Source organism: Trichechus manatus, unplaced genomic scaffold, assembly GCF_000243295.1.
Source record: "Trichechus manatus latirostris isolate Lorelei unplaced genomic scaffold, TriManLat1.0 scaffold00064, whole genome shotgun sequence".
Taxonomy (NCBI): domain Eukaryota; kingdom Metazoa; phylum Chordata; class Mammalia; order Sirenia; family Trichechidae; genus Trichechus; species Trichechus manatus.
The window spans coordinates 13,633,205-13,647,875 of record NW_004444000.1 but is presented as its reverse complement, the minus strand read 5'-3'; the positions used below and the strand labels follow the sequence as shown (position 1 = coordinate 13,647,875).

The window sequence follows — 14,671 nt, the reverse complement described above, 5'->3', positions numbered from 1 at the left end:
AGAGCCCTGGTAGTGCAGTGGTTAACCATTTGGCTGCTAACCAAAAGGTCGGTGGTTCAAACCCACCAGGCTCTCTGCAGGAGAAAGATGTGGCAATGGGTTTGGTTTTCGTTTTTTTTTTTTTTTTTCGTTATTAAAGAAAGAGCCCTGGTAGTGCAGTGGTTAACCATTTGGCTGCTAACCAAAAGGTCGGTGGTTCAAACCCACCAGGCTCTCTGCAGGAGAAAGATGTGGCAGTCTGTTTTTGTAAAGATAAACCCAAGAACCAAACCTGTTTCGTCAATTCCAACGCAAAATGACCCTCTAGGACGGAGTAGAACTGCCCATAGGGTTTCTGAGGAGCGGCTGGTGGATTCGAACTCCCGATCTTTTGGTTAGCAGCCAAGCTCTTAACCACTCACCACCAGGGCTCCCCATAAAGATTACAGCCTTGGAAACCATATGGGGCAGTTCTACTCTGTCCTATAGGGTCACTATGAGTCGGAATCAACTTGACGGCAATGGGTTACTTATTGAAGAGTTGAGCAGAACATAGAGCCACCTTTTCAATAAATCAGCCAACTGCTGATCTCTTTGCTGTATTATTTTGGGCAATAATCTGCAGAAATATCTCCCAGTAAGGGGAATCTGTTCTTTTGGATTCAATTCTGGATAACCTAGGAAGATTAGATCTACCCTTCTCCCTCATTTGCTGAATCCACAGGGCTGTGATAGCCCTTTCTGATAAGAAATTGTCAAATATCTTTCACAGCTGAAACTAGAAAACCAAATAAAGCAGAACTAGACTTTTAACATGGACAGAGTCATTAAATGATTTTGCCTTTCTTTCGGCTAGGAGGGACAATTTAGATGTTCAGAAAGGTCACTCTCCATAGCCTCTGCAAATCAACTCAAAATAAGTATCCTCTTTATTTCTCGGAAGCTCTTGGGCTACTTTCTTCTTTGGCATGAGTAGTCATACAGTGTGACTCTGGTCCACAGAAGGTCCCATTGGTTGAGTTTCATCAGGAATTCCCTCCAGAGTGAAGAACACCAGGGACACAAGGAAAGTATTAGCCCAGGAGACAGAGAGGGTCACGTAAACCAGAGACTCCATTAGCCTGAGACCAGAGGAACTAGATGGTGCCCAGCTGCCACCACTGACCGCCGTGACAGGGAACACAGCGGAGGGTCCCTGATGGAGCAGGAGAAAAGTAGGGTGCAGAACTCGAATTCTAGTAAAAAGGCCAGACTTGATGGTCTGACTGAGACTGCAGGAACCCCAGAAAGCATGGCCCCCAGACTCTCTGTCAACCCAGCACTGAAACCATTCCTGAGGCCAACTCTTCAGACAAAGATTGGACTGGATTCTGGGACATAAAGTGATACTCATGAAGAGTGTGCTTCTTAGCTCAAGTAGATACACGAGACTAAATGGGCAGCTCCTGTCCGGAGGTGAGATGAGAAGGCAGAAATGGTCAGGAGCTGGTTGAATGGACACGGGAAATCAGGGGAGGAAAGGAGGAGTGTGCTGTTACAGCACAGGCAGAGCAACTAGGGTCACATAACAGTGTGTGTATGAATTTTTGTATGAGAGACTAACTTGAATTGTAAACTTTCACTTAAAGAACAATTAAAAAAAAAAAAAAGAATCCCTTCCCATTGTATGGACGCCTCACCCAATATCCGGGCCCCAACTCTGGTTTATTAGCCTGACTCAGAGATATGCCAAGATTTGTCAGCGTCTACTCTCAGCGTTGTTATTGATGTGACTGAACTGTTCATTTTACACAAGAAAACCTGATTTTTTTTAACCATACTGTATTGTGAATGACTATCATTATCTGAATACAAAAGGCGTCTGTGATAGTCACTCCTCCCCTTACTTCAGACCACCTTATTTTTCATGTTGTACAAGTTATCCGTGATGCACTTTTTACAGGTAACCCAATCACCTTGTATACACTGATGTCCCCCTCACCTCGCTGCTCACCCTCCTCTACCCTCCCACCTTCGCAGCAATGACTAAGAGCCACTGCTTCATTACAAGATGGGGAAGACTGCTGAGTTACAGAATGTTTCTCTAACTGGAAACAACATTAAATGTGGGGCCCCTGAGAGGTACCTCAGTGTCAGAGCTGTTGCCATTCAGAGCCTCCATGTTTGGGTCCCTCCAGTCTTCCGAGAGGGAAGGGATGTAGTTGTCTGTCAGAGCATCCCAAACCCTGTAAACAAAGAGAAGCTCTCATTAGCACCCATCTGTGGTCGGGCCCCGCCTGGAGGAAGGAAAAGCTGGGCCAGGGGAGCAGAGAGGCTTCTGTGTGTGCCAGGCTGAGATCATCTGCCCTCCAGCATGCACAGCCAAGCAGCTTAAAAACGAAATCAGAGGCACTGCCGGGAAAGAGAGATTCAAGAGGGCAGAGCCTGGCCGGGGGGCTTCAGTGTAAAGGTGTTCCCTGAGGGAGGAGGAACTCCCCACTATGACGAACAAATGGCAGAGTCTACAATCCAACCACAATTGGCCCTGGAAATAAATCTGCCCCTCAACCAAACAGCTCATGTCCTGTGAACCTAAGGAGCGCCCATAGGTTTCCTTTCCTGTGGAAAGAGAAGAGTTAAAAGAAAATCTGGGAAGATTTTCTGGCTGAATGACCCCTTTTCATTCAGATCAGGGTCATCATCTAATCTATATGCATTGCAAGCGGCTGGCAACCATGAGTGTCAGGAATTAATGCCTCGGCATCTAATATGGGAAAGGGGATAACGTCAATGCTGTGGCTATTTTGTTTACTTACTTCCCAAAATGCTCTAATGAACCCAAGGGTGGCACAACCCTGCTCTCGAGCAATGCAGAGTCTAAGTGTGCCCTGGCTCCATCATAAACACTCTCTAAGGCAAATATCTGAAAGCCACCAATAAGTGCACTTCTGTCTGCACAACTAGTTCTAATGGGAAAGAGTAGGGCTCGTTTTATTACATTTATCTTTAAAATTCTGATATGTAAATTATATGAAAGGTTTTTCCACAATTCTGATCGCTTAACTCACTTGTTTAAGAAGTGTTTCTTTGAGTTGTTGAATTGGTATAGGTTATGCTATGTATATTCTCAACGACAACAGCAAATAAAATAAATTAAAAGAAGAAGGGTTTCTTTGGGGAAAAAAGGAGGGGACTAGGGAAAATTCTGAAGTCACAAGCACACAACAGGAAGATGCATAAATTAGTCAACACCAAGAGCTAAATGTAAATGAGTAAACCAAACTCCTAAAATAATGCCTTCCATGGAAGCTGTTGGCACTTGAATTAATGTTAGATCACGTTGAATGAGGACCCTCTGCCATCTCTTTCAGGGACCTGTGCATGTCATACACGAATACACCCATGAGACCAAAATATAAGAAGTACATTTTATATAGATGATTAATATAAGAAAATAGGACAAAATATGTTGCAAGATGTCAAAGACAAATGCAAAACGATAAAAACCAGAGTACAGTTACTTGAAATCAGAAATGTACAATCATGGGGGTGGGAGGAGGGATGCAGCTAACAAGCAGAAAAATCAGGAATCGCCTGTGATACATGGGTATTTAAGCAAAGAGATCTTCCTGGCACTCATGCATGCCATTGGTGATGGAACAAACAAAAGAAACCCAAGAAATCACAATTTAACAGCAACGTTTGGAGCACCTGTTTATTCTTTATTTTCCTACCATCTCGAGAAAACACTTTGAAAGAACAACCCCTCAAGTGCTCATTAGCAGGATTCCAGAACCTGCTTAAACCATGGGTGATAGCCCAGCGTCCACCAGGCACTATTAGAGCTGTGTTGCGTCAATCCAGGCTAATTCTAAATCCTAGTTGCATTAGCGTCAAAAGCCAAGAGGCAAATACAGTTTGCTATCTCCAAGACACCACACCTACTGGAAAGATCTTCAGAGAACTACCCTTACTTACATCACTGCTTTATGTTCTCTGCAGATTAGACCGCCAGCAATGACTTCTAGTGCTCTCTCTAATCCCAGTCCTCTTCCACCCCTGCCAGAAAGAACTACATCCATGCAAGGCACTGACCTTCAGATTTGTCCCTGCAGGAAGTGCCTGAAAAGTGAATTCAGCAAAGCCCAAAATAGGCAAGAGTCTTCTGCACCTCTCCGAGGCAGGAAGGAAGCTGACATCTTCAATGGACTGCACTAATTTTCTAATGACCTTGCAACAACTTATCTCCTTAAAGTGAGGCCCCACTTTTCTCATCTGAGCCTTCACCTGACGTCCTCTGAATTTCATTTGCCAATTCTAGGTTTTTAGTGACAATCCCCTAATCCTTTAACTCCTTGGGATTTCAAACCATCCTTTTTCTCTTTCATATTTTGTCCAGGTTTTCTTCTTACTCTGTGACTTCTTTTTATCCTTTTATCCTTTGATGTTCATAAATAAACTTTACAGTAATCACTTTCCATCTTTTTGTAATCACTTGCATGCCCTTCCCATACTCCTCCAGGGCACCTTTAACAATAATAAATTCAGCCAATACTTACTGAGCATGTGCTATTTGCCAAGTACTACTCTAACCTCTATATATGGATTCATTCACTTATTCTTCACTACAACTCTATGGATGAGAAAAAAAACTGAAGCACCAACAAGTTAATTCACTTGTCTAAGATCACAAAGCCAGTAATGGCAGAGGCGAGATTTGAACCCAGGCAAAACAGCTACTCTTCCTGAATTGCATGGTTGGCATTGGCATGGACATTGCAGAATAACCTATCAAGTTTTGAATCACAACCTAGAACAATGGTTAAGAAAGTGGCTTTGCATGAAAAATCTATGCCCGCATTCTGCCTTCTGGACATTGTGCTGTCACCCGTCTACACAAGAAGAAGGGTGAGGCAGCCGCACGCGCTGCTTTCTACCCAGATGTGGAGCCCAGGGGAGGCTAGAGAAAGGTTAAGGCAGAACACCGCAGCAGCAGGGGAAGAGGACTGGAGGCAGTTCACCAGCAGGGGGTGGGAGGGAGAAAACAAAGCTTTCTATGAAGAAGGGAACGGAAAGGGCCTTTATCCCCATAGAGGCCCTCTATCCTACCACGGTGGGTGCCGGAGAGTGGATGTAGCCCCTTTTGTAAGTGCCCTGAGGTGGACTATAACATTTCACTTCCTTGAGAAGCATCTTGGAGAAAGGAGGCTTTGAAAGCCATCTCCTGTGTCATTCACCAAAGCACAGATTAAACAGACTGCCCCCGTTCCTGCCTTCACGCTGCCCCGCCACGATTCAGTTCACACTCTCAGTCCCTGTAATAACAGAGAAACTTTTCGTGTGCGTATTTGATGGCTTTGGCTTAGGTGCCTGTAGAATTGACTAGACTATCTTTCACCACAGAGGACTAGGGACCTGGAGAAGGATGCTGGCAGAGTACAAGCAAACTCAAGGGAGTGGCTTGTGCCAAGACAAGGGAATAAAGAGCGGCAGGGCCTGGAACTGGCAACATGGCCAACAAGATTATATAAACCCTGATCTATTGAGATATGGGGGCAGTGGGGATTCGGTAGTAGATTTGTATATATAGTCTCTGCTTTTGAACTCAGAAAATATTTCAGAGGCCTCCAGGTCCTACTTCTTATAGCAAAGGAAAAGGGTGATCACATACACACAAAGAAGGGATTCTGGAACTCCCATGCCCTGACAAAGAAGAGATAAGCTGGACAGCTTAGCCAGCTCCCTATCAGCTAAATAGCTCCAGACAAGGTGAATAAATCAAAACTACTCAGAAAATCACCGCATTTGCTTTATGATTTGTGCGATCTTTAAGGAAGCTAGCTTGACCAAGAATTTCTTTGCCTTTGTTTTTGTTTTTGTTGTTCTTGTCAGCTGCTGTCAAGTCAGCTCCACCTCTTGGCAACCTCATGTACAACAGAATAAAACGTTCATTGCCCAGCCCTGTGTCAGCCTCACAATCGCCAGCACGTTCGAGTCCATCCTTGGGGCTACTGTGCCGATCCATCTCCCCAAGCGTCTGTCACGCCCTCAATGGCCCTCTGTGCTCTTGTTTTAAGACTCTATCATTTCGCTCTATCCCTGAGGATTCAACAAAAACACCTTCAATTCTTTCTTGGAGGAAACACTCCTCTAAATACTGAGCAAGTTTATTACAAAAACACTAGATCTTTGCCCGAGGAAGTGACAACTAGGTAAGATATTAAGTTATTCTTCTCCTTTACCTGGTCATAATTGTACAGCTGAAATATGTGGACAGGTGTCTACAAAACAAAGTCTGTAATTTAATTGTGCTTTTTTACTTTGAGTTGTAAAGAAGCATTAGATACATTGAATGTCTAGAAAATGCAGTGTTAATTTCTCCCTTCTCAGCTTCCTCTCTCTACAACTGTCCCCAAATCATGCTCTATCTCTAAGGAATTAGTCAACCTTTGGTCTCTTAGCTGAAGCAGTCAATGAGGCAGACAGGTCAAGAATATCAGCATGAGAAGACCAATAGTCCCACGTGATGGCAATTAACATTGAGTGGCCTCTGCTAATGTGCTACAAGAGAATAAGAACCTGCTCGCTGAGCCTTCATCCTCAATGAGGCAGAGGCATCTTAAAATGTCATTTTCGGAGCACTACCTGGGTAAGTTAAGAAATTAGGTTCTTTGCAAGTCCTTAGCCCCGCTTCATCAAGACTGAACTCTGGAGGTTTCAAAGATGAGGACCCAGGCAGTCAACTAGAGTTAAGTGACTTGCCCAAGGTCACACAGCAAGTTAGCAAGAGCATGAAAATTAGAATTCATAGTCATTGTGTTTCTGGTTCATTGCCTGGTGCACTGAGGTGGAAAATAGTATAATAAAGCCCCAGAGGCATTCTTTTTGACTTCCAGGGGTCGAGCAGATAATGACAGGCTCAGAATCTAAAACGAATCAGCTTGAAACTTAAAATTGAATCAAAACATACAGCCCGCAGTTATAGTGCCGGTCATCAGGGCGAAGTGTTCTCTGTGATCATACCTTCAGGCAAGCATTAATTAAAACAGAAAGAAGGAAATGGTGTGAGTCCAGTAATACATTAGACGTACCCATAGGGAAGGCTAGCTATTATCACTCTCCAAACTCATTCAATAGTCAATATTTCATTCAAAAAACATTCGTTGATCACTTACCATGCACCAAGCACCATATTAGACAGTGGGGATACGCTAGTGAGTGACACAGACAGGTAAACAGTCCCTGTCTTCACAATTCTCAGCAGCCATCAGTAAGCAACTATCTCCCACACACAGTCAGGTTCAATTGCGTAGGGCTGGCCTCCTCACCCCACTTATTTATGAGCAACTCTTCCCACTTAAGTCCATCAAAAGAGGAACCAAATGCACAGTTGCCCCAAACTTCCATAATCAACTACTTGGCATTTCTTGTGTGATTCTTAAAAGTACAATTGATACATATCTAAGCTCTACTGGGAATCCATGCATATTTTTTTCTAAATACCTAAACACCTTTCTTTAATTTATATAACGTATAACAAATCACCCCTTCTTCTCTTTCGGTCCCTTCTTGGATGGTACTTTTCTCAGATCCCTTTTTTGACTACTGTGAAGTCCCTAAATGGCAGCTAGTAAGTGATACAGGGAATCTAAACACCATCACACTTAATTATCACCTTTACTTCGTCCAGGGTAATTCCCTGCGCTCTCAATTCAATTTTTATGCTTTCTTATTTGGCCATATCTTACCATTTCTAGATAATTTTTCAAGACTAAGCGGTTGTCACCCATTCTGAGATTTTCAAAATTCTGGTGTTTCTTGAAGCAAATTGATCCAATGACATGGGTTTCCCCATCATAGCTAATTTTTTTTTTTTTTCTGGTCCTCATTTCTAATATCTGGGTGGATTACCACTGATTCAAAGAAAGCTGAAGGTAGACAGACTTCCAAGTTTACCGTGCTCCTGAAACACTATGTTGCATCTAGGAAAACCTTCCTGTTACCTAAAAATTCTCCTTTCCTCTAAAGTGCTTAGAACAGTGTCTGGCACTTTCTGCAGGTGGTCTGAAGGGGCATGAATAGAATAATGTCAGCAATTAGCAGGGCATTGCCCCACTGACAGCATAAAAGCATAATAGGCCATAAACCTACAGATAGAAACTAATCCTATTTCAAGGAGCTCTGGTAGCGCAACAGTTAAGAGCCTGCCGCTAGCCAAAAGGTTGGTGGTACAAACCCACCCAGAGGCTCTGCAGGAGAAAGACCTGGCGATCTGCTTCCATAAAGATTACAGCCAAGAAAACCCTATGGGGCAGTACTACTCTGTCACATGGGGTCACTAAGAGTCAAAATCGACCCGAAGACACCCAACAACAACCACAGCGACAATCCTAGGTCAAGGGGCTAGGCTGAAGCGGGAGGGCAATTAAGCCTTCTTACTCCTCATCCTGCAGGGTCTCCTCCTCCTCCTGGATCTGTAGCTGGTTCTTCACAGGAGCCAGGTTCTCCGTCTTGGCGTCGTAGTTCCGAAAGCAGACGTTGAGCTTCTCGTCAAACTCATTCACGAGGTCCTCCATGGACTTGAAGCTGATGATTTCAGAAGAAAAATTCTCAAGCTCGGAGAGGGAGGGGTCCTCTAGATGGTGAGGGGATGACCCACAGACACACCGAGGTTTCTCCTCCGGCTCCTCGGAGCAGCAGGGCCGAAGATCCTCAAACTCTTCATCCAAACTCACCAGCGGGGCTTCCATGCTTGCAGAGCAGTGGACCAACAGCCGCTGTCAGGAATTGCTTATCTAGAAGAAAGCAGAGGTAATGTGAGCTCGGTCTGGGCTTTTGTGCCAGCTCTGCTGAGCGGCATTTAGAAGATTTCCCAGTAACCATAAATTTCCTTACTCGGTGTCCCCCTAAAAACAGCGATTCCACTTGATTGCTACCCATTGCTTCTGCATGTCCTCACTACTATGCATGTAAGGAATTCAGAGCTCCCTGTCACTGTCACCACCGCTAACCTAATGCAGTGAACTTCAGAGACACACCTGTTACCAAGTCCTTGCTCCAAAAAAAAAAAATAAGGCAAGTTGTTTAAGTACAAAGCCCCTGGTGCCAGACTGCTTAGGTTTGAATCCTGTTCTGCCCCTTACCAGCTGTTACCTCAGACAAGTTACTTACCCTCTCTGTGCTTCCTTTTATTTTTCTCAAGATAGAAATAACAACAGGACCTACCTCAACGGGTTGTTATGGGAAGACACAAAGGTACCCTGCTTAGAATGGTACCTGGCAGATAAATACTCTATATTGCTTAATATACGCCATTGATTTCACGTATTAAGGTTTTTACCACGCAGGTCCATATCTTTAGCCATGATTCCAAAAGAAATCTCTGAAAACTGGAAGTTTTCTTATAACTTTTTTGGTGTTAAAACTTGACCTCATTTGGCAAGTAAACTTGTATTAACTTCTTAAACTATAGGGCTGCCCCAGACTCTAGGAGGTGATCTGCAAAATATGCCCTCTGTGATTTACCTACCCAAATCTGAAGTAATCTGCATTCTGAAATATGCATAGCCCCACGGGTTTTGGATAAGGGTTCATGGACCTGGATGTTACTACTCTCGACACTTGAAAACTACCAGAGAGACTTTCCGACAAGGACCTGAGTTTTTCCCAGACACAGAACATATGCCTGGGAGCAGAGAAATGGGCTAGATGATCTCCTTTAATCATGTACAAGCCAGAATAAACTACCATCCTGGGCTCTGCATACTGAAAGCTGCACACTCAGGCCTCCATTCATTTGCCAACAGCTCCTGGGACCTCTACGTCTCATAGGGCATTTTTCATGCACTGCCTTCAACTGTGATGTATCGATTTCTGTGTGCCTCCAGACGTGTTCCCAGTTTTAATTTAAATTACTCGAGGGCACAGACGTCCTCTGGATAGCCTCCGTGGCTCTTAGCGCACGCTGCCCTGCAGCTCAGCAATCAGTCAATGCGTGCTGATTACAAATGATCTGTCCCCCACACACAGCTTCCCATTGTCAATTCCAGGCAGCACTAGTATTACTGTTCATCATGCCCTTCTCTACATACTCAGCTTTCCGCCCTGCAACACGGAAGGGCAGCCAATCCTTTCTCTCCTGTCTCCTTGTTTCTTGATCCAGCTGAATGCTGAAATTGGAACCATTATGAGTCGGAATCGACAACAGTGGGTTTGCGGTGTTGGTGTCTGTTTACCTAACCTAGGAACGCCCGTTCTCCATTTCCACCCGCAAAACTCTAACTGGGTACAACAAACAGCATGCCGGGGAGAAGCTTGCCACTTCTTACTAGGGTCTTACCGAGGTTAAGTCAGTTACCATGGCCAGCAAAACACATTCTAATCATTTACAGTTTGCAAAGGACGTAATAGGCCCCTGGGATACAAAAATCTATAAGAGCACAACAATATTCTGGAAAGGGCACAGGCTCCAAGCCAGCAGAAGCGCCAATAGCTGGCTGAGTGACAAGCACTGTGGGTCCCGATTTCCTCACTTGTTAAAATGAAGGTGTGGACGTAGTACTATAACACCTTTGGAAGTTAATTTCAATAATTTAATAATTTTAATAATATATTTTATTTAATCCAATATATCCAAAGCATTATTATGTCAAAATATAATCCATATTAAAAAATATTAATGAGACATTTCATAGTCTCTTGTCATACTAAGCCTTGGAAATCCAGTGTGTACCTTACACTTAGAGCACATTTCCATTTGGAGCAGCCACGTTCACATATTCAGTAGCCACACGTGGCTGGTCACTGCCATACTGCACGACACAGCTCTAAAGCACATGACTAATTTCCAGGCAGAGGGTCTTAACTTGGAGTCCATAGCCTTCTAACAGCTCTTGGAATATAACTATATTTCAGTGTAATTGGTTTCCTTTGCAAGCCTAAGTATTTTATTCTATGCCCATGAAAACATCGTTCCGAGAAGGATCCCACAGGTTTCTCCACACTGCCAGCGAGGACCACGGCACACAAAAATGAGGAATCCCTGAGTGCCTGAACAGTGACATCTGAAGAAATCACAAAGTGCCAGAGGGCAGGAAAGGGATTTAAACTGATTAAAGGGATAGCTATGAGTCAGAATCGACTCAACCGCAACGGGTTTGGATTTGTTTTTGTTTATTTTTTAAGTTGATTGAGGTGGTAGTCTGTCTGTAATAGTTAAGACCCTGGACTCCGGGGCTCCTGTCCTGGTCCTATTACTTCCCAGCTGTGAGATTTCAGGCAAATTATCAGCCTCTTTGAGCCTCCGTTTCCTCATCTATAAAATGGGGTTTAAAACAGCGCTTTCCTTGAAGGTCACTGTGTGGGCTAAATGAGATAATCTTTGAAGTGCTAGGCACAAGTGTGGAATCCAGAAAGTGCCCAATAAATGGCACCAATTCTAAGAAAATGGCATAACTTCGTTAGATGGAAATGTAGCCTGAGAGTGTTCCAATTAAAAGAAAACTGCCCCGACCCCTGCGGTGATGTTCTAAGCGCAATGCTTTCAAATGCACATCAAACAACAGACCCCTTGCTGAGTGGAGTTTAGCATATTTCTGACTAAGGCAACTCTGATGTTTTCAATTCCTTTGACCAAAGCTTCATGGATCGCTGGTTTCACTCCAGGGAGACATGAAGGCCAACCAGCTTGCATTCCAGGTATTTAAATTTCCTTCAAGTGTGTACTCTTCAAGGCAAGGGGAGACTGGAACGAGGTGACACCAGTGGTGGCTGCTTTGAAACATCACGGTATACACTGTTAGCCAGCAACAAGAGGCCCGTCCAACCAGAACCTAGGGTTAAGATAAAGCTTCAAGTGTTGGTATCAGACAGATCCTGCTGAAAGCACCCAGCCCAGGGAGGCTCTAGATAAAATTGATTCATCCAGAAGATTTTCGAAGAAGAAATGAACAACACAGCTCCAGAGTTCAGTGCAGTGGCTAAGCAACTTGACTGCTGCCCAAAGGTAGGCAGTTCGAACCCAGTAGCCACTCCATGGGAGAAAGATGTAGCAGTCTGCCGCCATAAAGATTACAGCCTTGGAAACCTTACTCTGTTCTGTAGAGTCGCTGTGAGCCGGAATCGACTCCACGGCCGCGCGTTTGGTTTCCAGGTTTAAGTTCAGAAACACGGCCATTTGAAACAATCCTTAGCACAGCCAGATTGCTTTTCATCAACTCATTACTTAGGAGTCAAAAGGCGCTGGGTGAATTACCAGCTAGAGATGAAGCTAGAACTGAAAACCTTTGTTGGGAGTCTGAAATTACTCAACAACCAAACTGAGCCTAACGTTTGCAGAAAGACCCCCGGAGGACGCCAAGGAGAGCCAAGCATTCCGGCCGGCTCTGCCAGAGCCTCAAGGCGGGGTCTCTGGAGTGAGCTAGCAGTCCTTCCCTCCCACCAACCAAGATTCCCTTCAGCCCACTTGTTTTTGCTCTTCTCTCTGGACAGACTGCCATTGTCCTCAGCTAAATTTTCCACAACCACCTCCTACTTTCCATCCTGACAAGATTGTCCCACTGTTCCTCCTCAGTCCATCTCTGCGGCCTCCCTCCCTTAAACGCGGGGGTTAATCCAAGTAATAGCTTATTCTCTTCTCTATACTTCCAAAATCAGTTTAAAAAAATAAATACATGAAAAACGACAGAAAGAAGGAACCACGAGAGGGTCATCCTTTCTTTTTGCCTGCATTGTGGAACAGTGCCGGACTCGAGTTTGATCATATCCTATAATCTGCTCCATTTATTTTGACGTCCATATAGCTGGTGTAATTTAGAAAAGACAGAGCCGGTCGGAAGCGCAGAAGCCTCTCCCTGCAGCATAATGATGCACGAGCCGCAGCCTGGGACTGCGGTACAAATTACCAGTCCCTGCTCTGCCAAGCTGAGCCAAGCTGAGCAGAGCAGGAGAGATTTCACCATGTCTCCCTCGGCTAGGCCTCGGCACCGCCACAGAGGCCCCATTTCATAGCCCCGTTTTTCCCATTACTTGTCCCAAAGATCATCTGATTCTCTGCCCTCCCCACCCCCATATTCATCTCGGTTGTCTCCCTAAAACCTGCCCTCCACTCCTCCGCCTTCCCATTTCCCACCGCTCCTCAGCAAAATCCAGTCGGTGTACATGTTGGTGACAGCGTCACATTTGGACAGAAAGGGAGGATGTCATGGCGTATAAGTCAGCATACCCCTTTGGAGTTTTTGCTCCCCCCCCCCTTCCCCTCCTTCGCAGCTCCTTTCATTGCCACCCATATCCCCCTGTCCCCCGGTCCGTGCGGTGAAGAAAATCTCATCCAAGGAGCACAATGACTGGAGCGCCGGGGAAGCCAGTCTCGGCCCGCGCAGGCCGCATGCATCCTAGACTACCCTTTTGGCCAAACAAGACTCGGACACGGGAGTGGGATGGGGGTTAGGGGGTGCAAGAGGGAAGAGGCGGCTGGGATAATACCCCGCAGGGCTGGGTCAAAAGCAGCATCCCGGAGCTCCAGAGGCCCGGAGCCCACACAGCGGCAGCGCCCCCTCCCCTGCCGCACTCGGCGGCAGCGCCCCCTTTCACCGCCACTCTCGTCCTCTCTCCGACCTATTCCGGTTGTAAAACAATTGCTCCCCCAGCGTCGGCGGCCGCTGCCAGCGGTTCTGACTCTGCAGGAATGCGCGGTCCTGGGGAGGGGCAAGGTGGGGCGGGGGCAGGTCCTCCGGGTCAAAGATTTTTCTGGGGCTTTTGAGGAGACCCGACCAGATAACAGTCCTGGGATGAGGTGCTGACCCACTCCTCCAACATCACCCCTTCAACACACACACGCCTGCGCGCGCGCACATACACACACACCACACACATACCACACACATACCACACACACACCACACACACACCACACACACACGCACACACACATACGCCCCAGGCCGCGCTGAGATCATGCTTGGAGTGCCCATCATCCTCCATCTCCGGGCCCGGGCGCTGCATCCCCGCGGCGCCCCGGAGAAGGGCTGGACAGGAGGGCGACAGGCCCCGGGCTCCTGCTTTCCGATCCCAGGCTGGGGTGGGGGCGGCTGCGGAGGAGGGCTGCGGCGCCCCTACACCTGCCGGCTGGGAATCCCGAGTCCCCCTCCTCCACCCACCCCGGTCCAATCACCACCCCGGCAGTAGTCGGTTGCGGACTAAGGTCGCCCCGCGCGATGGCACCTGTGCAGCTCCGGGCAGAGGGAGGCGGATCCCGGGGTCAGCCGGACACCCCCATCCAAGGGCCGCGGCGACCCGCCGGAGGGCAGCGCAGCGGCAGCGGCGAGCCCCGAGCGCTCCCCCGGCCGCTCGGCAGCGCCAGGCTCGGCTCCCTTCCTTCACCCCGCCTCTCCGCCCCTCCCCGCGCTCTCGCCTGCTCCGGGGCGCGCCCGCGCTCGGGCACCCTCCCCACCGGGCACGCGCAAGCCCCGGACGTCATCTTCTCGTTAGCGTTCCTGGCCTTCCTCGGAGCACGCGGCCTCCTTTTATTAATATTTATGAATTACTGTTTCTCTCCTCTTAACACTGGCCTCTCCGCTTCCCTCATGAATATTCAACAGCTCCTAGATACGTGTGGTGCAGTAACTCCCAACGTGGATAACGCACAGGGCCCGACTGTCCTTAGGTTCTCGATAAAAATATAGGCTCGTGGGTGAGTGGATGGCTGACAGATGCT

At 46.7% G+C, this 14,671-nt stretch overlaps 1 protein-coding gene across 1 annotated transcript in view; it reads right to left on the bottom strand.

Moving 5' to 3' along the window:
- FEZ1 (fasciculation and elongation protein zeta 1) overlaps positions 1–14,359 on the bottom strand; it is a 52,771-nt gene extending 38,412 nt beyond the window's left edge. Inside the window, exons 1-3 of the mRNA XM_004379356.1 lie at positions 14,179–14,359; positions 8,398–8,753; positions 2,105–2,204 (exon numbers count right to left, since the gene is read on the bottom strand). Of these exons, the coding sequence (XP_004379413.1) occupies positions 2,105–2,204; positions 8,398–8,708 (411 nt within the window). The 5' untranslated portion in view covers positions 8,709–8,753; positions 14,179–14,359. The remainder of the gene's footprint in view (positions 1–2,104; positions 2,205–8,397; positions 8,754–14,178) is intronic.
- Between the last annotated feature and the right edge of the window lie 312 nt (positions 14,360–14,671).